The 27,575-nt window shown below is 38.9% G+C and overlaps 3 protein-coding genes across 8 annotated transcripts in view; all 3 read left to right on the forward strand.

Moving 5' to 3' along the window:
* LOC306827327 (cytolytic toxin-alpha-like) overlaps positions 1–9,579 on the forward strand; it is a 44,580-nt gene extending 35,001 nt beyond the window's left edge. The window contains exon 3 of the mRNA XM_079349055.1: positions 8,906–9,579. Within this exon, the coding sequence (XP_079205181.1) occupies positions 8,906–9,576 (671 nt within the window). The 3' untranslated portion in view covers positions 9,577–9,579. The remainder of the gene's footprint in view (positions 1–8,905) is intronic.
* On the forward strand, positions 5,214–26,597 carry LOC306827324 (cytolytic toxin-alpha-like). Of its 2 annotated transcripts, XM_079349049.1 has the most exons (4): positions 5,214–5,298; positions 18,716–18,828; positions 19,775–21,496; positions 24,905–26,597. In XM_079349049.1, exons 2-4 carry the CDS (start codon positions 18,729–18,731, stop codon positions 25,630–25,632), a joined length of 2,550 nt encoding a protein of 849 aa, XP_079205175.1. In that variant the 5' UTR covers positions 5,214–5,298; positions 18,716–18,728; the 3' UTR covers positions 25,633–26,597. The 2 variants fall into 2 exon arrangements, with proteins under 2 accessions (XP_079205175.1, XP_079205176.1); XM_079349050.1 differs by lacking the exons at positions 5,214–5,298; positions 18,716–18,828 and adding an exon at positions 5,377–5,767.
* The window catches only part of LOC306827321 (cytolytic toxin-alpha-like), an 83,363-nt gene continuing 66,694 nt past the window's right edge, over positions 10,907–27,575 (forward strand). For 3 of the 5 annotated variants that reach the window (XM_079349041.1, XM_079349042.1, XM_079349043.1), the window contains exons 1-2: positions 11,280–12,268; positions 12,391–12,432. The gene's annotated coding sequence lies outside the window, so the exon portion shown is untranslated. Of the gene's footprint in view, positions 12,269–12,390; positions 12,433–27,575 lie in introns of all 5 variants that reach the window. The other 2 variants (XM_079349044.1, XM_079349040.1) reach the window with 2 other exon arrangements.

Genomic DNA, 27,575 nt, shown 5'->3' on the forward strand with positions numbered 1-27,575 from the left:
ATTAACTGTTCAGGGCCTTAAACTAAACCTATGTTTCAGTTGGTGAGTGATTCAGTTTAAAGGGCCACATCAAACACATGTTGGAATGTGCACTCACTCCTACAAGCCCTCTTCACACAAACACCTTACTGAAAAGTCAGACAATTTTATTAACACACACAAACCTAGAATAAAACATGATAAAATAACTGGTATAATATAAATGTAAGCGAACATCATTCAAACTGTAAATATCAAACCTTTCCTTTGGACCGGGTGATGAAACTTTATTGCAGTAAGCACATTGATTATAAGCAGAAAAAAGGCCTAATATTCTATCACAGCCTAACAGTTAAACAGCAGAAGAGTCTGAATGACCAATAATAAGGAGCACTGTGACAACATGAAGGTATGACTGTCTGTTAGACAGTGTGAATACACTAAACAACATTCAGTCTGTTTAAATGATTTAACCATTAGATATAAGTGTATGCTTACCTGATATGAAGACATGTGGAGTCCAACAGTTTGACACACGATGGTTTCCCGCTCAACTTTAAATCAACGTCTTTTCAACTTGTTTGTATAAAAGGCTAAACTACAACTACTACTGAAAGACCAACTACGTCTCCTCATCATTTCCTCTGTATCCTGACAGATACACCATCCTGTTTCCAGTCAAACATTTAAAGACTTAGCTGTGCCTTATTAACTCTCAAACATTGTTTTATTTATATATTTCTGAACACCTTTAAAGGGGGAAAGAAAATACTGTGGACCACATGAGAAACCAGAGATGCTCTAGCTTAAAGTTCGTCTAATTAGCATGTACAAACAAAGTGCTGTATGTCAAATAAAAGGTTTCAAAAGCTTTAAGCGAACAGTTAACATGTTATTAAAAGGTCTGTGAGCCTAACAGAGTATAGTATTAACCATCATTTAGCATTTATTACCGTGTTTTAACACTGTAGTAACTGAAGCACAGCTAAACACTCACCTCTCCTCCGCGGGGTCTCAGACAGTCTGAGGAGAACAGCGCGAAACTACAGGATGTGACGTCATCGCAACAGACCGCCAAAATAAAAGAAGCTCCCAAATAAAAATACAATAACACCTATAGACTGCTATAGTGATGACATATTTTTGTAGGCTACCCGAACGAAATGGCACTGGTGGTAGAAAATTCTCCTATCCGGGATGTTTGGATTTTGTTTGATTGCAGAAAATAATCTCTGTGTCAAACACACTTTTCTGATGCTGTTTAGTTCAGCTGGATAAAGTTACAGATGAACACTATTTATATGAAGTTTGAAGCTTTAATGCAGCCGAGAGAAGTAAAATCCTAACGTGATGCTACAAGCTAACTACGCCGCGGTTGGTTGATTTTGACGTCACAACTACGCTTCATCAATCTAATCAGTAAAAACTTTAAAATTCACAAGTGGGGGTCTTAGCTAACGTAGTTAATCTCGTCTAACAAAACAATGTCTCTTTAGCTTGTGTTAACCACAACCCTCATTTCAGGTGTCTAACCACAAACACGTTCAAAATCCCCATCGACTTTTAGAGCTGTTTTACATTTATCACATGTGGGGTCCAGATTTGGGTAGATCTTTGCCAACTTAACTTCTGTAAAGTAAAGACGGTGCACAATTTTAAATTGTATGAGTGCGTGTCTGCTGCAAGGAGATGAAGAGTGAACTTGTTTAAGAATTGCATTCCAATGCTGATTTAAAGTGAGGGGCCCAAGTCCCAGTCCCATTGTGTTTTGAGTATATCTATTTGTTCAGAAATAATTTCACAAATTGCTCCACACTTTCTTCTTTTAAAGGCAGAGCTCATTAGGTCCTCGAGATTCACTTCTTAATTTAACTTCCTCAATGACGACTTTCTTACAATCTGGTTTTAACACAATTAAACGAGTCAGCATATCAGAACTCAGCACTCAAATCTAACACATCCTGAACATGAGACCACTTCATCTTCCTCCTTCTTACTCTCACTCTGACAGACAACAGCAGGTCAGCGTACGTGACAGAGCTCACAGAGGAAAGTTCATGTGAAACTCTTTAACACTGAGCGGTCAAGTTTAATGAGTACGCCTCGTATTCATTACGCCTAACTAGTTAAGTTTGGGGTTTTTAAAATACAAGAAAGCAAAATTAAATTATTAAATAAAAATATGAGAAAAAGCAAATTTTAACGAACAGAGCAAATAAATGTCATTAAACCTTTTTTATCTAGGTTGTCCTTGTGTCCGTTTGTGTGTGTTTGTGCATGTGTGTGTGTGTGTGTGTGTGTGTGTGTGTTTGTACGTGTGCGTGTGTGTGTGTGTGTTAGAGGGGGTTTGGAGCTCCTGCACGCTGTCTTGTGGTCACAGCAGGTCACATAACATGCTGCAGTGATGGCACGTTGTTTGACTTCACCCAGCAGATTCACCAGTTTGTGTTCATTGTCTAATAATTGAAATTCTTTGTTTCAATTCTCTAAATTCACTTCTTTTTAAAACTTCCTCAACGACTATTTCCCACAATCTGGTTCAATCAAACTCAACTAAAGCAGTCAGCCAATCAGAGCTCAGCACACAAATCTAACACATCCTGAACATAAGACCACTTCATCTTCTTCTTTCTGTCACTCTGACAGACAACAGCAGGTCAGCGTCCCTGACAGAGCTCACAGAGGAAAGTTCATCTGAAACTCTTCAGCGGTCAAGTTTAACGTGAGTACGCCTCGATCTCTGACAATTCAATTCAATTTAAAGGACTTTATTAGCATGGAAAACATATATTAACAATGCTAAAGCTCATCAAAAATAATACACAAAATTAAGTACAATATAAGAGATTAGAAAAGATCCCATGTTTAACTAACTAGTTAAATGTTTTTGTTTTTAAATACAAAACAGCAAAATTAAAATGTAATTTTTATAATATAAGAAAAAACAACGATTCAATATGTAACAAAAAGAGCAAATAAATAAATACATGGTGCGTGCGCTGCCACTGCGTACAGGCGCCCCCAACTACAGATGTAGATAAAAAAATAATTACAATTATTTATTTTTTTCAAAATATAAGAAAGAAAATCAATAAAGTACAAAATAAAACTAGATAATTCCTGCATAAATTGTGAGGGTGGTTGCCCTCTATGCACATCACACTGTGTGCTAAACAGTTAATGGTGTCAGTGGTATGATAAAATATATATACTTCCATTTGTACCTGTTGTCTTCCTCCCAATATTAAATCAGACATTGTGTAAAAGTCTTTTCACTCCTTTTCCTGTTATATACTCACTCTAAAGCAAAGATGTCTTCTCACTCAACAATGAATGCATGTGATGATGATGTGCTTTGACACAATCCCTGGCATGCTCTTCTGTAAACTCACTGTCAAATAGTTGGTCCAAAGAGCGTTGGTCACAAAAGTTGTTGTGAAGTTTAACATTGCCACAGATGGAGAGTTCTTTGGACCACCCGCCGCTTTGAAGCTCACAGTGTCCAAACTGTTCCTCCTTTAGTCCTGTAAACGTGACGGGTGAAAGAAGACAAGTTTCCCCATGTTTTGAGGGTAAATTTATTCATGTGGGCTGAACATTGTGGTCAGTAGAGCAATTTGTTTGAGATTTTTAAAGTATGTCAGAGCACTAGCCCCTCTAGTGATGATGTCATCACTCTGAACACCTGCTGCTCACTGATTGGTTGACGTTCAGCTTTGATCTGCCAGAACATTCCATCAATGTATTTGAATGGGTTTACCACTGCTCGCTAAACCTCAAATATCTTGAAAACTAAACATGATATCACCAATCCGTTTGAACAGTGAGCGACAGAACAAATAAGCGCACGTTTTGATATATTTTATTTGTATTTAACATTCAGACTGGGACCACAGTCGCAATTTTAAAACATGAGTGAAAACTGTGAAATTCTGGAGGTCAGTTAGAGTGAGAGGCCATTGTGTGTGTATGTGGTGACTGTCAAACAAATTCCTCCCCTGTGAGACTGGAACATTTTATGTCTTTATTTTTTGCTTTATGAGTGAGAGGACACTCAGAGCTTTATTTTGATGTATTTTGTTTATATATGTGAGCAACAATGACTTCAAGATGGCGATTTACAAATATGTCTCCAAAACTGAAGTTTTTGGCAGTTACACTCGAGGATTTCAAATTTTGCCATCTACTTTTGAATGGGGCAAATTTTGGCCAAGTTTTTGTCACTTAAACTCGATTTGTGTTCAAACCGTGTGCCTGAGGTTTCCACAAAGAAATAGCACACTTTTTGGGGCCGAGGCGGTCGTTTTGATACCTTTCTTGTGTGTGGCGCAAACGCTGTGGGAGGAGTAGCGTGGCCCGTTTTGAGGATATAATAAGACAAATAATATTAATATTTACAATAGTAGTAGTGTGGTTTGCCTTTCAGACAACCACCCTCATAAAAAATGACTAGAATTTCATTTTAAATTTTAATGTTCATTGTCTAATAATTGAAATTATTTGTGTTAATTCTCTAGATTCATGCAAAGAAGGACAAAGCCAAAAAATATGAATCAAGGTGGCTGGTGCTGATTTACATTTATCACATGTGGGGTCCAGATTTGGGTAGATCTTAGCCAACCTAACTTCTGTAAAGTGAAGACGGTGCACAATTTTAAATTGTCTGCTGCTGGTTAGGTACTGTAGATTCACTTCTTTTTTTAACTTCCTCAATGACGACTTTCTTACAATCTGGTTTTAACACAATTAAACCAGTCAGCATATCAGAGCTCAGCACACAAATCTAACACATCCTGAACATGAGACCACTTCATCTTCCTCCTTCTTACTCTCACTCTGACAGACAATAGCAGGTCAGCGTACGAGATAGAGGTCAAACAGGAAAGTTCATCTGAAACTCTTTAACACTCAAGAGATGAAGAGTGAACTTGTTTAAGAATTGCATTCCAATGCTGATTTAAAGTGAGGGGCCCAAGTCCCAGTCCCATTGTGTTTTGACTATATCTGTTTGTTAAGAAATAATTTCACAAATTGCTCCACACTTTCTTCTTTTAAAGGCAGGGCTGGTTAGGTCCTCTAGATTCATTTCTTTATTAAACTTCCTCAACGACAGCTTTCTTACAATCTGGTTTTAACTCAATTAAACCAGTCAGCATATCAGAGCTCAGCACACAAATCTAACACATCCTGAACATGAGGCCTCCTCCTCTTCCTCCTTCTTCTTGCTCTCACTCTGACAGACAACAACAGCAGGTCGGCGTACGTGACAGAGCTCACAGAGGAAAGTTTATCTGAACCTCTTCAGTGATCAAGTTTAATGTGAGTACGCCTCGATCTCTGACATCTGAACCTCGACTTAGACTCTATCAGACTTAATTAACTTGTTTCACAGCAAATATATTGCATTAAAAGATGATTAAATAAAAGTACTTAAGACAAGATAAGATATAACTTTATTGATCCCCAATGAGGAAATTAAGGCGTTGTAGCAGCATCAGCCCCATTCCTACCCTTTCTTTTTTCCATTTCTGATGTTGGGGAAGAAACAAGTCCAAGTCCAACAGACCAGTGCCCTCCCTGCACAAACTTGTTTGCGAGATGAATAAAGGATTGATTGATTGATTGATTGATGGTGTACCAAACAATCTTAACAGCCTGTTTTCCATGTTGTGCAGTTAAGACCAAGTAATGGCCTCTGAAGCCGGTGAGACGATGGAGGTGGCGGCTCTCGGTCGACCTTTCGGCCTCGGGATGTTGTACGACTGCCGCAAAGACCAACTCGTGCCTGGTACTGTAGTACTGAGATTTAAATTCAATAATCTTTTCCTCTCAAATCATTGAATCACTTCATCAAATACCATTCCCATGGATGTTGTACTGATGATTGCTTCTTCTTTTGCAGGAATGACCCTGTGGGACCACGATGACCTGAAGAAGCATCTTGGAGAACGGCCAAAGCCCTTTAGTGATTTTAAGATAGTTGCCTCTGAATCTATTGAGGATAAATCCTCTGCACTTGATGTTAAAGCATCATTGAAGGCAAGTTTCTTGGGGGGACTTGTAGAGGTTGGTGGATCAGCCAAATACCTGAACAACAGTAAGACTTCCAAAAACCAAGCCAGAGTAACACTGAACTACAAAGCAACTACAAAGGTCCAGGAACTGTCGATGAATCATCTTGCAACAGGAAATATGAAGCACCAGAATGTTTTTGAGAAATGTTTAGCGACACATGTAGTCACAGCGATTCTTTATGGGGCACAAGCTTTCTTTGTCTTTGACCGTCAAGTTTCTCATAAAGAAGATCAACAAGACGTTGAAGGAAACTTGAAGCTAGCGATCAATAAAATTCCTCAAATTGCTATCGAGGGTGACGGTTCACTGAAAATTGATGACAAGGACAAAGCTAGTGTTGACAAGTTCTCCTGCAGTTTCATTGGAGACTTTTCTCTTGAGAAAACTCCGACATCCTTTCAAGAAGCAGTACAGGTCTACCAAAGTCTGCCTAAACTGCTGGGAGCCAATGGAGAAAACGCAGTACCAATGAAGGTCTGGCTGCTGCCTCTGACAATGTTAGATTCTACTGCTGCTAAACTCGCACGTCAGATAAGTGAAGGTTTAGTTCAAGAATCACAGAGTGTCCTGGAGGACCTCAGTGAGCTGGAAATGAGGTGTAACGATGCACTGAGAACCACCACAGCACAGCAGTTCCCACAGATCAGCCAAAAGATTAAAACTTTTAAAAGTAGGTGCTCTGAGTTCAAACTGGAATTCCAACAAACACTGGCAAAGAAACTTCCATCGATCCGAGGAGGAGGAGAAGAGGAGGCTGTGCTCGCAGATGTCCTAAGGAAAATACATTCTTCTCCATTCAACAGCAAAAACCTGAATGAGTGGATGGATTGTAAAGAGAGAGAGATGGACACATTATTGTCTTTAACAGAGATGATGAAGAACACAAAGGTTGTACCATCTGAGAATGACCTTTACAAAGAAAGTCTAAGAGCAGAGCATGCTGTGTGTTTTGTTTTCACCTCACTGGGAATCAATGAACCGTACCTCTCAGCTTTGTCAGACTACTTAAGACAAAAACCAGAAAACCCTCAAGATCCACAGACTCAGGATGTAGAGAAGGAACAATGGTACGCTTCCAGAGAAGTAGTCAAAACAATGAGGGAAAAAGCAAAGCTCTTCAGTGACTTTGCAGAGGCCAACCAGGAGAACAAGAACATTAAGTTCATGGCAGTCGGAATAACAAATGAGACACAGAAAGGTTCGAGCATCTACCTTTATAAAGACGGCTTTCTTGACAATGAGAACTTTGAGCCGCCTTCAAAGCCTGAAACAGTCACAGTCAGAGACATAAACCACAACAGTGTGACACTGAAGATTGATCCACCAAAGTTTGGATCAGAGAGCGTCACCTCCTACTCTGTTGAATACTGTGTCAGTGGAGAGGAAGGATGGAAACAACAGACAGCATCAAAACCTGGAGAGGTCACAGTGGGTGATCTGAGTCCAAACACAGAGTATATGATCAGGTGCAGAGCAGTGACCTCTGTAGGTGTTGGACCAGCCAATCAGGTCAGCGGAGCCATTAAAACCTCTCCTGTACAACCTGAAGGTAAACCAAGTGTGAATGATCCTATTGTATCCCTTAAGAGTGTTTTCATTCTTCCGCCACTCTTCAAATTTCTGTATTACTCACAGCGCCATCTGTTGACAATAGGAAGTCACTGCTTCTGAATTAGCACTAGCTACAGCTACAAAGTACATTGTATCCTCCTCTAAAGGGGTGTGGACCGTCCTAACACTGAGGCCACACGACCTTTTCAAGCTCAAACGTCAAACACGATGATCGTAAACTCAGCGTCAGTGTGTTCGAGACATGTTGAAGATCTCAACTTGTGCTCTGCACGTTTTTTCATCAAAGGGCGTGACCACGACCTACAAACTTTGATGTCTCTGCGTACCCCTTTCAACCTTTCCAAAATGCCTCCCCATAGAGGTTTTTTTGTCCTACATGCCTGACAATGTTTATGAGTTAACCATGTCAGCACCTAAATAAAATCTTCTTACACCTATATTCAAAACCTTACAGGAAGTCTGCCATATTTTTTTAAATCAAGGAAAATGCTTCAAATTCAGGTTTCACAGTATACTTATTTGAATGTATTTCCCTGAGGCACACTATCAGATCATCACAAACTTATTTTCAGTCTGTTCTTGACATGTTTACGATCCAAAGTTATGTGAAACCAAGATTCTTCATTAAAGGGCGTGGCCACAGCATACCGTCAAACGTTGATGTCTCAGTGTACACTAATGAAATTCTTTCAAAGGCCCCCCCTCAAGAGGTTTTATTCTGCCATGCATGAACATTTTTAGATATGCTAACCATGTCAGGACCTACATAAAATCCGTTCTCCAACATCCTTCATCAAGTCACATGATCGGCCCAATTCATGGATCGGGCTCTACTATAAAGCTCTCAATAACACGTATGATACTAATGAACATGCTAAGAACTAAGAACAAGCTCAGGGTGAATATCATGACATTAATTTAAAGTGTTAGCGATACTTCAGACTGCTAACAGCTTTATTTGCACTCAGTAAAGTTCATGTTTTTAGTCTTTGAGCCCTGAAATATTTAGAAGATCCTGGATGTTGTTGCTCTGTTGACTTAGTTTGTAAAGTTTTTAAAGTATAAAAAATAGAAATAGTAAATAATCATTAAGAGCTCCACAGATCATTTCCTCTGGACTCGTTTGTTCCAAGTTAATCCAACAGGATTAAAGCGATCAGACTAGATTTATTCTTGAATCCTAAATCTGGTTCTTAAAAAACAAGAAAACAAAATAACTGGATAAGATCAAATATACACCAATAGCCCTTAATGTTGTTCTTTTTTTTATTTCTATCAGAACCAACCATTTACAATAACGAAGAGATCCGGATCGTGATGGTGGGGAAGAGCGGAGTTGAGAAGGGCTACTCAGGAAACGACATCCTGGGAAAGAAAGTATTTAACATCGCCTCTGTGATCAAGCAGTGCTCTAAGGAGTCTGGTGAGGTGGACAGACAGAAGGTTTCTGTCATCGACACTCCACAGCTGTTTAACACTCGTACTGATGAAGAGACGACACATGAAAATATCACCCAGTGTATTACTTATGCTTCTCCTGGACCCCATGTCTTTCTGATTGTCATCACACTGGAAGGTTTCACAGGAGAAGAAATGAAGTCAGTGCAAGAGATTCAGAAAATCTTTGGAGAGGACGCAGACAAATACTGCATGATTCTCTTTACCCAGGGTCACCTGCGCGAAGGTATTGAGGAGTTCTTGAGTAGAAACAGAAACCTGCATGAGCTTGTAGCCAAATGTAAGGGCCAGTACCAAGTTTTTAACAACTGGTTCTCTGATGATTCTCAGAGGAGAGAGCTGCTCAACAAGATCAGAAAAATAATAGAAATGAACGGAGGAAACCATTACACCAATGAGTTGTTTCAGATGGCAGAGAGGAAGAAGATTCAAGAGCAGAAAGAGAAAAAACAACAAATGCACAAAGAGCTGGAGGAACGGATGAGGAAATAAAAATATGAGTAAAAGTTAAAGGAAGCAAAGAAATAATGTGCAAAAAAGGAGAAAAAATAAAAAAAGCAAAGAGACTGAGGAAGTGAAGAGGATGAGCTTAGAAAGACATGAAGAAGCCGTCATCTGATAAACCTTGTGCACCTGCTTGGTCAGCTTCTTCTTTTCATTGTGTCTGACTGTAAGGTGCCTTCTCAGCTGTGAGGTCAGGCTGTGTGCACCATATCCTGAGTACAACTATAAATGAACATTTCCTTTATAACCAAGAAAAAAGGACAATTACAAATATGTATGAAATCAAGAGTCCAATTTAAATGTCCGACCACTTTCTTCACTAGAACCATCATGTCATTTCTGAAAAACATTAAAACCTGTGTCAACAAGTCTGCAGCTTTATAAGCTCAGAAAACTTTGGTATTGAATTTGTGATTTTTCCTTCTTATTTTAACGTAATTATTATTTTGGGGTGTTTAAAGATCATAAAGTTATTTGTAATTCTTGAATTTGTTTTTACCATGTTTGAGTTTGTTTCATTTATTACCATTTAATCTGTTTATCGTATAATCATGTCTGCTTTTTATTGCTTTCACATATTATTCATGTTTGCATCTTTTATATAATCCTGAACCGATGGTGATTCAAACCTGTCATTTGATAAGTTCTGCAAATTCTGAAGTTGATGCAGCTGCATCGTTGATGTTTTTTTCAAGGTTTTGGACAAAGAGACAGTTTGGTTTTAAAAGACTTTGATACGATGATCAGGAGGCTTTTTTTACTCTCACTAAAAGACTCCACGTCACTCTGATTCTTAAAATTCACTTTTTAGGACTAAAGTGTCCACAAACTCGGGTTCAAAGTTTTAATCTTTTATTTTTTACCTTCATTTTTATATTTTACTTTCATGATTTGTGTTTGAATTTTAAAAGACTTTGTCAGATTTTTACCTGTTTGATTTTTCAATAAATGTTCTTAAAACTTAAATAATTGACTGATTTTTTTAATAGATGTTAATTGTCCACTGAGGTAGGCAACTTTTCTGTAAAAAGCCCCTCACACCACAAAGGCTTTGAGCCTGTCTTAAGGAGGCGGCGTGGACCTCAGGAGGTAAGTGTTGACCTTTCACACCACGGTAAACGTCTACTGACTTTAAAGGGAAACTTTACCTGTAGAAACATGAATCTGGAGTTAAATTAGGTCATGTTGTAGAAATGTGAAAGTTTCCTTCTTGACCGAGAAAAAGCAGAAAATGTTTTTTAAACTGATCTGAATCAAATACAACTCCCAGAATGCAATGCAGCACAGGCCCCTCCTGCTGACATCATCAACATGCAGGAGGAGCGCGACCTATGAACCCGAACATGGCTAACAGTCTGAGCCTTTTATACATAGGTTACATCAGTGGCTCACAAACAGTTTTTTGCCCCCTTGAACATCAAAATGTCTTTGGGCCATATTTAACTCGCTCCGGCCGAAGAAGTTTTAAAAATCTGACAGTGAACATGCTAATAAGCCGGTTTTGGCTTTCACAGACGCAGATAGCTACCAGGTACCCAAACTGTTCTATCGGGTCTGACTCACTGCAGGAGACAGACTCTAGTGGACACTGGTGGAACTGCAGCTGTAAAGGTGGACATTTTAACATAGAGCTCTATGGAGACTGACTTACTGCAGGGGACAGACTCTAGTGGACACTGGAGGAACTGCAGCTGGAAAGTTGGTCATTTTAACATAGAGCTCTCTGGAGACTGACTCACTGCAGGAGACAGACTCTAGTGGACACTGGAGGAACTGCAGCTGTAAAGTTGGACATTTGGACATTACTGCTGCTTGATAAAAACTTATTTGAGGAAAGTTAACATAAACTTTGGATTGCTACACACTGGACAATTTTTAGCCCGAATTTGGGCCCGGGCTGCCTCTGACGAACTGCCTGCTAGGAAGAAGTGTTACACCACATGATACTGCGGTCATTTACAGCAGATTCAAATCAAGAAGTTATGAGTGCTCAGAGAAGGAGGAGACGTTTAGAGATCGTTGTTTTCATATCAGAGTAATGATGTCCTGTCACATTTCAGCTGCTATACTTTGACGTTTGACTGAAAATGTTTAAGTGATAAAAAAAAAAACTTTGTGAGCATGTTGTCTGTTGCCTTCAGGCTGTAGAGTCATATTGTCACTGCTCATGTTTAATCAGGTTTTTTTTTTTTACACAAATCCCGTTAATATGAGAGAGTTTGCCTGTTTGTGTGTGTGTGTGTGTGTGTGTGTGTGTGTGTGTGCATTAAAAATATGAAGGTCACGATTTGTAATTATGTCCAGAGTTATTAAATGTAAAGTATTAATACCAAAACCTTTTTCAACAATGTTTATTTAAATGAGTGAGCATTATCTTCCTCTGTGATCAGAAATGAAGGAAACATGCAGCAGCCACGTCACAGAGTGAAATTTCAGCAACGAAAACATAAAAGCTTACTCCTAGCGTCCATGTTTGCTGCTGTTTTTTCATCCAGAGGACTTGAATGCGTCATTACGGCTGTACAGCAGGGACGTCCGATGTTTCCGAGGAGACCTTGAAGGCAGCAAAACTCCCGCCGAAAGTCGGACAGACGTTCTGTCATTCTCTCCCTCTTTGATGTTTAAGCTAGCTTCTTCAGTTGGGATATTTTCTGCCTCAAACATGATAAAAAAACAAGTGGTAAGTTGTTTTTAACATGTACAGGACTTTTGTTGTTGTGTTTGGTCAGTAAAATGAGCTGTCAATGACGTTTAAAAGGGAGGAAATTTCGCCTCATTTGCATATTGTTTGACTCCCTGCAGAGGACAGAGAGGGACTCCACTGAGCCCTGAGCTACTTTAAAGGTAAGTAAAGATAATTAAATATAATGTAAAATATTATTTGGTACATTTAAATATGTCCTACAGTCACCATGTGGCATAAAGATACAGAATAAACATCTGATTCATCATTAAACACATTATTTTCCCCTGAGAGATTAAAAGATTCACATCTGTATTGATACAGTATATGAAATAGCCTATTTGCTGTTTAAAACAGTTGATTTAATCTTTATCTTTTATTACTTTGTGTGGTTTCTTACTATAAGATCTAAATTATAAACTAAACTATGTTAAACAAAAAGGCATAAAGGCAAAACAAACTATCAAAAAATGTCAGAATTTGATTTATTAGAATTATGAGCACTATAGTGATGCTTGTAGCGCTGCTGCTAAACTTAATTAGAAATCAACACCAGCAACATCAGAAAAATAGAAGTGAAAAAGATAAATACCAAATAGAAACGCAGGAGTTGCTGATGCTACAACACCAGTTCCAGACATTGACGATGATGCCCATCAAACAGGTAAACTAACTTCATTTTACATTTAAATGTACTTGTTAATACTGCTTATTTGTGCCTCTAATAAGAGCTGTAATGTTACACAATATTTTTACCTGTACTTTCAATATTATTCATTTTGAAACTGTTTTTGACAAGGAGAAATTGTGATCAAAGCTAAACTGTAACGTCATGTGAACGGTCCTGAGTTACTGAGAGATGTTCTTAATTTGTATATTCAGTGAGTTACCCAGAACTTCCACCAGATATGTAGAGCGTGCTGTAATTATAGATTACTGTACAGTCTGGACAGCGTATGATAACACGATGTATGTGGTATAAATCAGAATAACAAAGAACATACAGTCATTGATCTGAACAGCCAAAGCCAAACCTGCTTGATCTGTTCTGTGATTCATTCCTGTGCTCCAGCATCCGACAACAATAAGCTTTGTGTATCTGCTACAGGTGGCTGCGGACTGACAGAGCTGAGACGCTGCACAGCGGAGCCAGTGAAAGCCAAGCGACAACCTTCAGTCTGGAACAAATGAGATCAATGCAGGTGGACACTCAGGCTTCAAACATTAATATTTACAGTCTATGGTGAAGGCACACACTTTGAATAAAGTAGAACCCTTCCAGCTCTGCTGTGTTAATGGAGCGATGATGGGTCAAACACTTATCTGGTCGGATTTAGTGCCGAGTATTAGGAACAGCTCTGAGTAAAACCCAGTACAGCTCATCACCATCACAGCGGAGACTCCAAAGTGACCCTGATAAAAGATACAACCTATCTAACAGTTTCTATAATGAAATGAATAAATACTCATTTCATTATGTTTTCTCAATCTGTCATTCAAATTGTTTGTATTTTAAGGGTTGGCAAACCTGGAGCATGAACTAATGCATACATAGACTTTGAATCCTTGGATCAATGAGTCCAGTATTGCTTTAAATCAAAAATCAATTCTGAATCGAATCCTTACCCCAAGAGTGAAATTGAATGGAATTGATGTTCAGAGGCCTTTGACCAGACTATCACCTTTCAAGTCCAAGGACAAGGATCACAGCTATGGATATTACCTGGAGTACAGCACTCGGATACTTCTACCATTTGCATACAGTTTGATACACTACAGGGGACAGAGAGAGACTCTGTCCATTACCACTGAGCTCTGAGCTACTTTACAGGTAGGTTACGATGATTTAATATGATTTCAAATTTTATTTAGGACATTTAAAGATCTCCTATGTTCACCTAGTAGATATAATGATACAGAATAAACACCAAATTTATTATGAAATGTATTTTTCTTCTTGAGAGATGAAAATATTCACGTCTATATTGATTAATGAAATATCTGCTGTATGAAACGGTTTATTTAACTTGGACTACTTTTTGTTTCTTACTGTAATAACTGACACTGTAATATTGACTGATTTTTCTGTGAGCACATTTTGTTTACATTTGTATTTTGTTGTATTGTTGCATATATTTTGAGAAAAAAGGTAAGTACACTGTACAACTCCCAATTCAATTTAACACAGCTCTCTGAGATCTTCCTCAGGAAAATGTGGTGAAATCAATAAAAGTCATTATCACCTGTTAAACAACCCAAAACATGTCCTATAAATAAAACCACCACAAGAGGGTGCCATATACCTCTGGAAGCAGAGGCTCATTGGACATGCACTAAGATCTCCAGACCTGGCAGAGATTTATAAATGATATCTAATTAATACACAGATGTAGTCCGGGTCTAGACATGACAGAGTTCTACACTCGCAAGACAAACAAGTCTATACTCAGGTCTCTGTAAAGACAGCATGGTGACAGTCTGTGTGAGAGAAACATACAAAAGAGAAAAAGGAAGTCTGAGGAGAGAAAACTGTAAATCCATTCACAGACACAAAAAGAGAGAGCTCTATGATTGGAGAAATGTTGTTTTATTAGGTGTTGATTCCAGTGCAGTTTAAAGAGACAGTTACAACAATGAGTGGAGCGGAGTGGACAGTTTGTGATCCACTTTTCAGTGGTAAGACGTTTAAACAATCATATTGGATAGTATTATTATTATTATTATCATCATATCTAAACCCATTAACATGTGAATTAAAGCATGTTAGTGGATCATCCCTCACTAAATTAGTAGATTAAGGGATCGTTACCGAATAACAGATGAGGCTAGAATATGCTAACAGTACTGGACATGTTGCGAGAGCGCGCGGATCTCGGCTCAGCAGTTGGCGTTTTTAGGAATTATTTTAATATCCTAGTTTGTTGCTCTTATGTACTACTTTACCTTGAAGCCTCGACCCTGCCTCACTTTGATTGGTCGGTCTGGGCCGAGTGTGAATCTCGTCAGGAGGACCAATAACTGCCTTTCATAAAGATATCGCTGCTGCCTTGAACTAGAACATCACTATTGGTTATTAGGAGCGGTTAAAGAAATCCACAGTTTATTCAGCTTTTATACCTTTAAAGTTATTGAGTTATTACAGTGTTGAAGTCATTCCCCTCTATGGTCAGATCATAGGCTGTTAATACTGGAAAGGCCTCCTTCACAGCCGTTACCTGGAGGGGACTCTCCTTGGGTCTCTCACACCCTAGTGGGTCCTAACCACTTTAAAGCAGAGTGTCCCTCCCCAGTCTATGTTTTCCTCTCTGGTATTGGAACAATGGGGACAAAAAGCTTCTTACCTTAGTCTTCTATCCCTTTGGTCCGTCGTGGTCCAACAAGAGAAAAATATAAGATCTAAAAGGAAAAGGGTTTTTGTTGGAAAGTCCTTACAATGGAAGGTTTCCTTTTATTTTATAATAACACAATTGATTAAACACAGAGATTACAAAATAAAACAAATCCTACAAAAGAGTGCTATTCTCACAGTGAGTGACTAGAGCTAAATAAAAGAGAATATAAGTCAGCTGATCACAGGTGCAGAACGAGTGTAGAGCAAAAGTCAAGTCCCAAAGAGGAAGAAAACTGCTTCACTGGTGTTCTTACCAACATCACCTGAATAACACTCACCAGCCAACCCCAACATTACAGCCCTGATCCTCACCTACAGGCTCTGACCTTTTCACTTTGGAAAGATTTATGTCATAAAATTTGAGCAGGATTGGAATATATATATGTTTTTTGTGCATTATTCATTTCCAACGTCAGAGTGACTACAAGTCAAACCATTTCTGAGAAATCAGCTGGTGTCTCGTCTTTTATTACACTGATTAAAGATCAGGTGGAGTTTGATCCTCAGAGCCAATAAAAAGGCAGAAATCGTAGAACATCTTCAGAGGATCACACACCTTTCTACTGTAAGTACACTGATATGTTTTTTTATTTGTCTCTAAGTTCCACACAGAGCAGAATAAGTAGAGTTCAACTGTTCTATTGAACCAAATATCGTGTTTTCAGGTTCCATGAAGTTTGCCTTTTCTTCTCTCTGCAGGTCCAGAGTTGCGATAGCTTTCTGATGCACAAAACTTTGTTGAACATCTGTTGGAGCTGCACGGACCTTTGAGGGCGCAGCCGGCCTCAGAAATACTGCTTCAACAGAAAGGTAGGTGTCGATCAAGTTACAGAAATCCATGATTTCCTACAGGTCAGCTGTTGGCCCAATCAAACCTTAGATAGTTCTTGTGTTGGGCTTTAACATTTTAGATTTGGAATGTAAATACTCCTGAATGTCTGCTGCATTTTATTTAGATTAAATGACGTTAATGTTGTTTTCCATTCAAACATCTGTGAGATTGTGTCTGCTAAATCCAAATGTCTCATTCTTATCAATGTTAGATTTTAGGCAAACCACACCTTATGTCTTCAAAGCAATTTAGTGAGCAAACTACACTTAAGAATCAGTTTAAGTGACAAGAAGATATAACTGAGTGTCATCTGTGTAAAGTTAAATTATCTGTTTATACTTCTTTAGTGACCAAGAAGACAATCCAAGTTAGAAAGTATGTGTGTCAGATTTACTGTCTTCAAGCTCCCTGGCTGTTGTCTGACAATGATTTAGGAAGACTTGTCCATGTTCATGCACAGTGGCTGACTTTAGGTTTTAACAAAAAGATTCATTGAGGTGATATCTGAAGGGTCCCTAGATTGCATTTCATCCAATGTTACACCTTTTTTTGCTCAAAGCAGGACATGTTTCCTGTGTGCCTCTAAATCCTGCTGAATTATACTGACACAACAACTAGAAACCAGAACAATAAGAAATCTGGATTTATATGTGGATATCTGTTTGCTGAAGTAATCAGACCTCCACACCCTTCTTGTCTGTGTTCTAACAGATAACTGTTCTTATCCCTTGTCTAGTTACATATTAAAGTTAATGACACTGTATGGCATCAGGACAAAGGAGAGTCAATAAACAGTTATTGTCACACCTTGCACATAGGTCAAAATCCAGACACTCCTTGTTGTGTTGATAATTTAGCAGCCATATAAATTAATTGGTACTGTTCATTCTCCAGTTCTCAACCCATCAAATTTAATCAGCAGTTCCAATGAAGTAGTTTGTCTTCATCCTCGCTGTCTGTGTATTTCTCTTCATCCTCTCTGTTTCTGTATTTTCTGTAAGACACCTTTGACTTTTGACCTTTGACTTCTGGTTCAGAGATGACTGATCCCACCAACTGAGCCACATCCGCACGCTCTGGCTCACTTTTACTCAAAGTTATTAGTAAAGACTCAAATACACTTGCTGTTGAACTTCACATACATGTAAACAAACGGCTGCGTCGAGAAGATTAACGTTCACATACTTGCAGTTGCACAACGTGTGTTACCTCTAGAGGGAGCTCACAAGGGAACACAACATCAGACCGTGTCAAACACAGAAGTAGAAAACATTGATTTGCATAAGTAAACAAACACATCTGATTACGGGTGGACAAAACAACCCATCATCACTGTCCTTACTCCGTTTATCCATCATTTTCCACCGAGCACGGATGTAACGTTCTCAAACTTGTTTCTAAAAGCTTCCACGTCGACTTATGAACAAACAATCTCTCAACAGTTATTGAGGCACGCATGTTTGTTGCAGTTTAACAACAACAAAACATCATACAGATGTGGGTAGTTAAGGACTTTATCTATTAAGTTGGTTTCCAAACTTTTCACCATTGTTGTGTACAGTTCTCTGGTGTTTCTTATCACCATACAGCTCTACTCTTCCCCGAGTGGTTTTATGCATCTTGCAGACACGTAGTGTTAATTACTGAGGAAATGCACAACCAAAGCTCCATTATTATGAATGATTTTGGCAGTTTTCTTGATTCTAGTTGTTATGTCTCTATGTGGCAGCTTTGTAAATCTTTGTGGTCATCCTCCGTGTCTTTTCATTCATTTATTGCTGTCTCAGCGTCCTGCTTGAATTGAAAAATCACAGGCAGTGTTTCAGTACATTTGCTCAGGTGGGTCAGGTTGTTTCTAAAGAGTCTTTAGATGTTTTGAACTTTCCAAGAATGAGCGTTACTTCTTGCTGATGATCTGTTTGACAAACATTGTTTTAAGATCTCTGTGAAAAAAAAGGTGTGATATATAGATGTTTTTCATATATCGGCCACCTCGAGTGATGAAATAGATTTCCACTTTAAATGGTCCAATAAGATCTGTGCTGTGGTGATTAAAAAAAAAACCCAACTATTTTCCTGTAGTCATTTTTTTAATGCTGACAAAAATATTAAATTAAACAAAATTCTGGTGTTTCTTTTGGTTTGCCAGATAATATGGAACACTTCAAGGTATAAATGATGTCCCAAACAATCTTAACGTGCTGTTTTCCATTTTGTGCAGTTAAGACCAAGGAATGGCCTCTGAAGCCGGTGAGACGATGGAGGTGGCGGCTCTCGGTCGGCCTTTCGGCCTCGGGATGTTGTACGACTGCCGCAAAGACTTACTCGTGCCTGGTACTGTAGACTGAGATTTAAATGATATAATGATTAAATAATATCATCCAATAACATTTCCATGTATGTTGTCCCAGTGTTTCCCTTAAATACAGTATATAGTTCTGGCGGGGGGGGGGGGAACCATCCAGACACTTAAAGGATGGTGTTCATGTATTTCTTTTAATGACAGCAGCCAATATAACAACTGAATAATTATTTGATATTGTAATTTCCTGTCCAGCTTAGCTTTTGTTGCTTTATCTCTCGTATCTGAGCGCCCCCTGATCATCACCCCTGCATCATGCCCACAGTGCATCCCCAGAGTGACAGCAGAGTGACACACACAGAAAAGTCTGAAGTCAACTAAGCTGACTGTATTAGCTGATGGTTGTTACGCTCTTTATATTACTGCATGGGCATCAGTGAGACACAACTACACACACAACTCAAACTCCTGCCTCATTGGCTCTTTATATTTTCTATGTTTTGCTCTCGTCTGCTGGTGAGTCTGCTCACCTGTGTGCGTGTATCAGGGTGAAACTCCTCCTTACACGATGCAGAGAGCAGAGGATAATTGTAAACATGTGACCATGTAGAGACAGATGTAAGCTAGCTCTAAGCTAACTCTGGTGCAATACATCAAATGTTTAATATTGTATATGGTCCCTTTGACAAATGAAAGTTAACTTAATCAATCGACACAAGGATATTTAGTTTGTTTAATAAAAGGACAAGGTACATACCTGTTCTATTGGAAAGGTATTCTTAAATAACTTCTGTTTTGATCTGTTGCTATATAGAAAGTAAAATTAAATAAAATTAAGTTGACCATCAAAGGGGGTCTGGGGGGGAAATTGTTGACATTGGCCACTAATTTAATGGTTGGGGAAACACTGGGTCCTAACTGCTAGTCCTGTTATACTGTCCTAAAAGCTGAACTTGATTGTTGCTTCTTCTTTTGCAGGAATCACCCTGTGGGACAGTGATGACCTGATGAATCATGTTCGAGAACGATCACAGAAATATAATGAATTTGAGATTGTTGCCTCTGAATCTATTGAGGATAAATCCTCTGCACTCGATGTTAAAGCATCACTGAAGGCAAGTTTCTTGGGGGGACTTGTAGAGGTTGGTGGATCAGCCAAATACATGAACAACAGCAAGACTTCCAAAAACCAAGCCAGAGTAACACTGAAGTACAAAGCAACTACTAAGGTCCAGGAACTGTCGATGGATCATCTTGGACCAGGAAATATGAAGCACCAGCATGTTTTTGAGAAAGGTTTAGCAACACACGTAGTCACAGCGATTCTTTATGGGGCACAAGCCTTCTTTGTCTTTGACCATGAAGTTTCTCAAAAAGAAGATCAACAACACATTGAGGGAAACTTGAAGATAGTGATCAAGAAAATTCCTTGCCTTTCTATCGAGGGTGATGCTTCACTGAAAATGGATGAACAGGACAAAGCTGGTGTTGACAAGTTCTCCTGCACTTTCATTGGAGACTTTTCTCCTCAGAATATGCCAACATCATTTCAGGAAGCAGTACAAGTCTATCAAAGTCTGCCTAAACTGCTGGGAGCCAATGGAGAAAACTCAGTACCAATGAAGGTCTGGCTGCTGCCTCTGACAATGTTAGATTCTACTGCTGCTAAACTCGTACGTCAGATAAGTGAAGGTTTAGTTCAAGAATCACAGAGTGTCCTGGAGGACCTCATTGAGCTGGAAATGAGGTGTAACGATGCACTGAGAACCACCACAGCACATCAGTTCCCACAGATCAGCAAAAAGATTAAAACTTTTAAAAGTAGGTGCTCTGAGTTCAAACTGGAATTCCAAAAAACTCTGGCAAAGAAACTTCCATCGATCCGAGGAGGAGGAGAAGAGGAGGCTGTGCTCGCAGATGTCCTGAGGAAAATACATTCTTCTCCATTCAACAGTGAAAACCTGAATGAGTGGATGGATTGTAAAGAGAGAGAGATCGACACATTATTGTCTTTAACAGAGATGATGAAGAACACAAAGGTTGTACCATCTCAGAATGACCTTTACAAAGAAAGTCTAGGAGCAGAGCATGCTGTGTGTTTTGTTTTCACCTCACTGGGAATCAATGAACCGTACCTCTCAGCTTTGTCAGACTACTTAAGACAAAAACCAGAAAACCCTGAAGATCCACAGACTCAGGATGTAGAGAAGGAACAATGGTACGCTTCCAGAGAAGTAGCCAAATCAACGAGGAAAAAAGCAAAGCTCTTCAGTGACTTTGCAGAGGCCAACCAGGAGAACAAGAACATTAAGTTCATGGCAGTTGGAATAACAAATGAGACACAGAAAGGTTCGAGCATCTACCTTTATAAAGACAGCTTTCTTGACAATGAGAACTTTGAGCTGCCTTCAAAGCCTGAAACAGTCACAGTCAGACACGTAAACCACAACAGTCTGACACTGAAGATTGATCCACCAAAGTTTGGATCAGAGAGCGTCACCTCCTACTCTGTTGAGTACTGTGTCAGTGGAGAGGAAGGATGGAAACAACAGACGGCATCAAAACCTGGAGAGGTCACAGTGGGTGATCTGAGTCCAAACACAGAGTATATGATCAGGTGCAGAGCAGTGACCTCTGTAGGTGTTGGACCAGCCAATCAGGTCAGCGGAGCCATTAAAACCTCTCCTGTACAACCTGAAGGTAAACCAAGTGTGAATGATCCTATTGTATCCCTTAAGAGTGTTTTCATTCTTCCGCCACTCTTCAAATTTCTGTATTACTCACAGCACCATCTGTTGACAATAGGAAGTCACTGCTTCTGAGTTAGCACTAGCTACAGCTACAAAGTACATGGTATCCTCCTCTAAAGGGGTGTGGACCGTCCTAACACCGAGGCCATACGACCATTTCAAGCTCAAACGTCAAACACTTTCCCAATACAGACATGTCGTTCTCCGCAAACAGGAAGTACTTTCTTGAGGGGCTTAATATAGTCGTAGACTCACCAAACGTCACACACATGATCACAGTAAGAAAGTAAAACTTGTCATGTGGGTATAATCAGTGGGTGTGGCTACATGGCTCAGTGGCATTATTTCTGCACATTAACCGTGTCAGGACCTTCATAAAATCCCTCACAATGAAAGTCAAAACATTACAGGAAGTCCACAAAGTTTTTTGAAAGCAAGAAAAATGCTTCAAATTAGCATTTCACAGGTTACCTATTTGAACGAACTTGTCTGAGGGGTTCAGTCAATGATCGTAAACTCAGTGTCAGTGTGTTCGAGACATGTTGAAGATCTCAACTTGTGCTCTGCACATTATTTCATCAAAGGGCGTGGCCACAGCGTTCAAACTTTGATGTCACGGCGTACCCCTTTCAACCATTCCAAAATGCCTCCACATAGAGGTTTTCTTTTCTGACATATATGACAATGTTTATGAGTTAACCATGTCAGCACCTACATAAAATCACTCACAATGATATTCAAAACATTACAGTCCGCCATATTTTTTGACTGCAAGAAAAATGCTTCAAATTAGCGTTTCACAGGATACTTATTTGAATGTATTTCCCTGAGGCACACTATCAGATCATCACAAACTTATTGTCAGTCTGTTCTTGACATGTTGAAGATCCAAAGTTATGTGAAACCAAGATTTTACATAAAAGGGCGTGGCCAACACACAACACACCCCAACATGCACGGCGTGCTTCGGGCCCTTCATCACCATTTGCAGTTCTAGTTGTATCTGCCTTCTCATCGTCCTCCTCACTCCACTCAGCTCACAGAAATCAACAGTTCAAACTACAAACTAATCACATGATCTCAGTTTTCACCTGCACAGCCAGAGGCCGCCTTCCACACATTTCCATCCGTCCTCAGAGCTCTCACAGGCGAACACACTCAGCGCACACTCCTGCTGTCAGGCAGAATGAGACACACAGACTCTGACGTGTCTGACCTCTGACCTCCTCTGGACATAATATGCTGATAAACATCCAGTGTTTCAGGGGCGATGTTGATGCTTGTTTGTGTACGTACAAGGACATAGGACGAGCGAGCAGCAGGTCACTGGTGCAGTTCACCTGACGGCCATGTGGTGTCACTACAAACGCAGTATTTTTGAACGTTACATATGGCACCTTTAAATTATAACAGAATTTAGTTTGTCTGTATAAATAAAGCAGTTTCCTAAATACCCTCCTAATGACGGCTTATTGATAAAAAGTTAGGAAGATGTTCAACATGAATTATGATCTTAATGTGCTCTGCTTAATTCAATTCAATTCAAAAAACTTTATTTGTCCCCGGGGGGCAATTCAAGGGCTCACAGAGCAGCAAATAACAACAAAAACATTTAACCAAGATAAACAAAGAATAAAGTGTCAAAGAAGAATAAGTGTCAGAGTGTTAGTGCAAAGTTAAAGTTAGATCGAAGGAAGAGCAGAGAGTAAAGTGTCTAGATGTTAGCACAAGTTAAAAAACACAAGTCACAGAGTTAGATTCAGAGGACAGTCAAAGGACATGCATGTAAACAGATGTAAACAGACGTGATGTAAACAGACATGATGTAAACAGACATGATGTAAACAGATGTAAACAGACATGATGTAAACAGACATGATGTAAACAGACATGATGTAAACAGATGTAAACAGACATGATGTAAACAGACATGCAGTAGACTATTGAAACAGATGTAAACAGAACTGTAGTGCATGTCAGACATGATGCATATATGCAATGAACAGACTAAACTATAGAACTATAGTACATTAATTAGAGTGTAAATATAATATATAACTACAAGTCTACATGCAGATACTAAATAATAAAGTGATAATGGCAGATAATAGAACAGACTAAATATGTACTAGCTCTGTATAAACAAAGAATAATGTGACTGTAGTGATGTGATGGATACGATATGAGACCTAATAGACAGAATAAAGTGGAGTATGCCCTTATAAGGGAAAAGTAAGCAAAAGCATATTAAGATTATAATTCACCTACAACCCTTTCCTTCCTTCCTTCCTCCCTCCCTCCCTTCCTTCCTCCCTTCCTTTCTTCCTTCCTCCCTTCCTCCCTCCCTCCCTTCCTCCCTCCCTTCCTCCCTTCCTTCCTTTCTTCCTTCCTCCCTCCCTTTCGTCCTTCCTCCCTTCCTTTCTTCCTCCCTTCCTTCCTTTCTTCCTCCCTTCCTTCCTTCCTCCCTTCCTTCCTTCCTTCCTTCCTTCCCACCTTTCTTATAATAAGTAGTATTTAGGAGCTAATCAGGACAAACTCATAGATAGAGGCCTATTAGCTTTAAATGGTCTAAAGTCGGCCTCGACTGATTTGAGGTTTTTGGGGGCCGATGCCAAAACTGTTTATAAGGAGAAAATATTCCTGATATATTTGGTTGATATCTTTTATCTATTTTCAGTCTTTATGGATACAAATAGATAAACTGACATTTATTGCATTGATCTTTTCATGAGGTAATAAAACACATCAAGATTTATAATGAAGACAAGCTTTTTGTTAAAGTTGAACAAAAGCTTTTATGGAAAGAAATAATTATTTAAAAAACTATATAAAAACAAATAATGAATGTTAATTGAATAAACCTCAATATTTCAGTGACAGTCACATGATCGACCCAATTCATGGATCGGGCTCTACTATAAAGCTCTCAATAACACGTATGATACTAATGAACATGCTAAGAAGTAAGAACAAGCTCAGGGTGAATATCATGACATTAATTTAAAGTGTTAGCGATACTTCAGACTGCTAACAGCTTTATTTGCACTCAGTAAAGTTCATGTTTTTAGTCTTTGAGCCCTGAAATATTTAGAAGATCCTGGATGTTGTTGCTCTGTTGACTTAGTTTGTAAAGTTTTTAAAGTATAAAAAATAGAAATAGTAAATAATCATTAAGAGCTCCACAGATAATTTCCTCTGGACTCGTTTGTTCCAAGTTAATCCAACAGGATTAAAGCGATCAGACTAGATTTATTCTTGAATCCTAAATCTGCTTCTTAAAAAACAAGAAAACAAAATAACTGGAGAAGATCAAATATACACCAATAGCCCTTAATGTTGTTCTTTTTATTTCTATCAGAACCAACCATTTACAATAACGAAGAGATCCGGATCGTGATGGTGGGGAGGAGCGGACTTGAGAAGAGCTTATTAGGAAACACCATCCTGGGAAAGAAAGTATCTGAAATCTCTATGACCAGGCAGTGCTCTAAGGAGTCTGGTGAGGTGGACGGACAGAAGGTTTCTGTCATCAACACTCCAGAGCTGTTTAACACTCGTACTGATGAAGAGACGACACGTAGAAATATCGCCCAGTGTATTACTTATGCTTCTCCTGGACCCCATGTCTTTCTGATTGTCATCGAACTGGGTCGATTCACAGAAGAAGAAATGAAGTCGGTGGAGGAGATTCAGAAAATCTTTGGAGAGGACGCAGACAAATACTGCATGGTTCTCTTTACCCGGGGTTACAGGCTCGAAGGCAAACCTACTGAGGAGATCTTGAGTGAAAACACAAACCTGCAGGATCTTATAGCCAAATGTAAGGGCCAGTACCAAGTTTTTAACAACAGGTTCTCTGATGAATCTCAGAGGAGAGAGCTGCTCAACAAGATCAGAAAAATAATAGAAGTGAACGGAGGAAACCATTACACCAATGAGTTGTTTCAGATGGTAGAGAGGAAGATTCAAGAGCAGAAAGAGAGAATCCTTAAAGAGATAGTAGAACAAATGCACAAAGAGCTGGAGGAACTTTCAGATGGTCGAGAGGAAGCTGGAGGAACTGAAGAGGAAAATAAAAATAGTTAAAGGATGCTAAGAAATAATGTGCAAAAAAGTAGAAAAAATAAAAAATGCAAAGAGACTGAGGAAGTGAAGAGGATGAGCTTAGAAAGACATGAAGAAGCCGTCATCTGATAAACCTTGTGCACCTGCTTGGTCAGCTTCTTCTTTTCATTGTGTCTGACTGTAAGGTGCCTTCTCAGCTGTGAGGTCAGGCTGTGTGCACCATATCCTGAGTACAACTATAAATGAACATTTCCTTTATAACCAAGAAAAAGGGACAATTACAAATATGTATGAAATCAAGAGTCCAATTTAAATGTCCGACCACTTTCTTCACTAGAACCATCATGTCATTTCTGAAAAACATTAAAACCTGTGTCAACAAGTCTGCAGCTTTATAAGCTCAGAAAACTTTGGTATTGAATTTGTGATTTTTCCTTCTTATTTTAACATAATTATTATTTTTGGGTGTTTAAAGATCATAAAGTTATTTGTAATTCTTGAATTTGTTTTTACCATATTTGAGTTTCTTTCATTTATTACCATTTAATCTGTTTATCGTATAATCATGTCTGCTTTTTATTGCTTTCACATATTATTCATGTTTGCATCTTTTATATAATCCTGAACCGATGGTGATTCAAACCTGTCATTTGATAAGTTCTGCAAATTCTGAAGTTGATGCAGCTGCATCGTTGATGTTTTTTTCAAGGTTTTGGACAAAGAGACAGTTTGGTTGTAAAAGACTTTGATACGATGATCAGGAGGCTTTTTTTACTCTCACTAAAAGACTCCACGTCACTCTGATTCTTAAAATTCACTTTTTGGGACTTTGTCTCTGAGACTGAAATCTTTGAACAAAACTGAAGTGTCCACAAACTCGGGTTCAAAGTTTTAATCTTCATTTTTATATTTTGCTTTATTGATTTGTGTTTTGATTGATTTTTAGCTTTTTGATTGTTCAATAAATGTTCTTAAGACTTTACAAATCATTTCTGACTGTTTTTTTAAATAGATGTTAATTGTCCACTGAGGTAGGCAACTTTTCTCTAAAAAGCCCCTCACACCACAAAGGCTTTGAGCCTATGAAGGATAAAAGTTGCTATTTAACACTTTTCCTATGTTGTTTATAGAAATCTGACTCCTCTAAAGAATTACCTCAAATCTCTCTGCGCATTCTTTTGATGGGATGAGAGGAATGACTGGAGGCGTCTCTTTCAGGTTAACAGAGTTTATTAACCTGATGAATCAAGAATAGAAGTTACAGAGTCTCTGGGTTCAACACTACGTGTCCCTGACAACAGACAGATGCTGGATCAGTTCATGAAGTCTAAGCCCCGACTATCTTTCCCTGAACCCTTTTATACACTAGACAGAGATTATCTAACCAAATAATGCATTCAAGAATGTGCGGTTTCCTTCCTGCGATTGGGGCAACTTCCAAATTATGCGTCTTCAGATGAGTGGTTCCCCTTCTCTCATTGGTGCATCATATTCCCGAATCCTTCCACCTTCTGTAGGGGAAGACACATCCTGCCTGGCCTGTTTCTTATCACAAGCAGACATCTAGTCTAGTAACCAATTCCTTTTAAGCAACAAACCATTTAATTGATTAACTATCAAGGCCCACTGAACCTATAAAAGTGGGTGAGTAATTAACTGTTCAGGGCCATAAACTAAACCTATGTTTGAGTTGGTGAGTGATTCAGTTTAAAGGGCCACATCAAACACATGTTGGAATGTGCATTCACTCCTACAAGCCCTCTTCACACAAACACCTTACTGAAAAGTATGACAATTTTATTAACACACAAACCTGGAATAAAACATGATAAAATAACTGGTATAATATAAATGTAAGTGAACATCATTCAAACTGTAAATATCAAACCTTTCCTTTGGACCGGGTGATGAAACTTTATTGCAGTAAACACTTTGATTATAAGCAGAAAAAGGCCTAATATTCT

This window comes from Symphodus melops (genome assembly GCF_947650265.1).
Source record: "Symphodus melops genome assembly, chromosome: 7".
Taxonomy (NCBI): domain Eukaryota; kingdom Metazoa; phylum Chordata; class Actinopteri; order Labriformes; family Labridae; genus Symphodus; species Symphodus melops.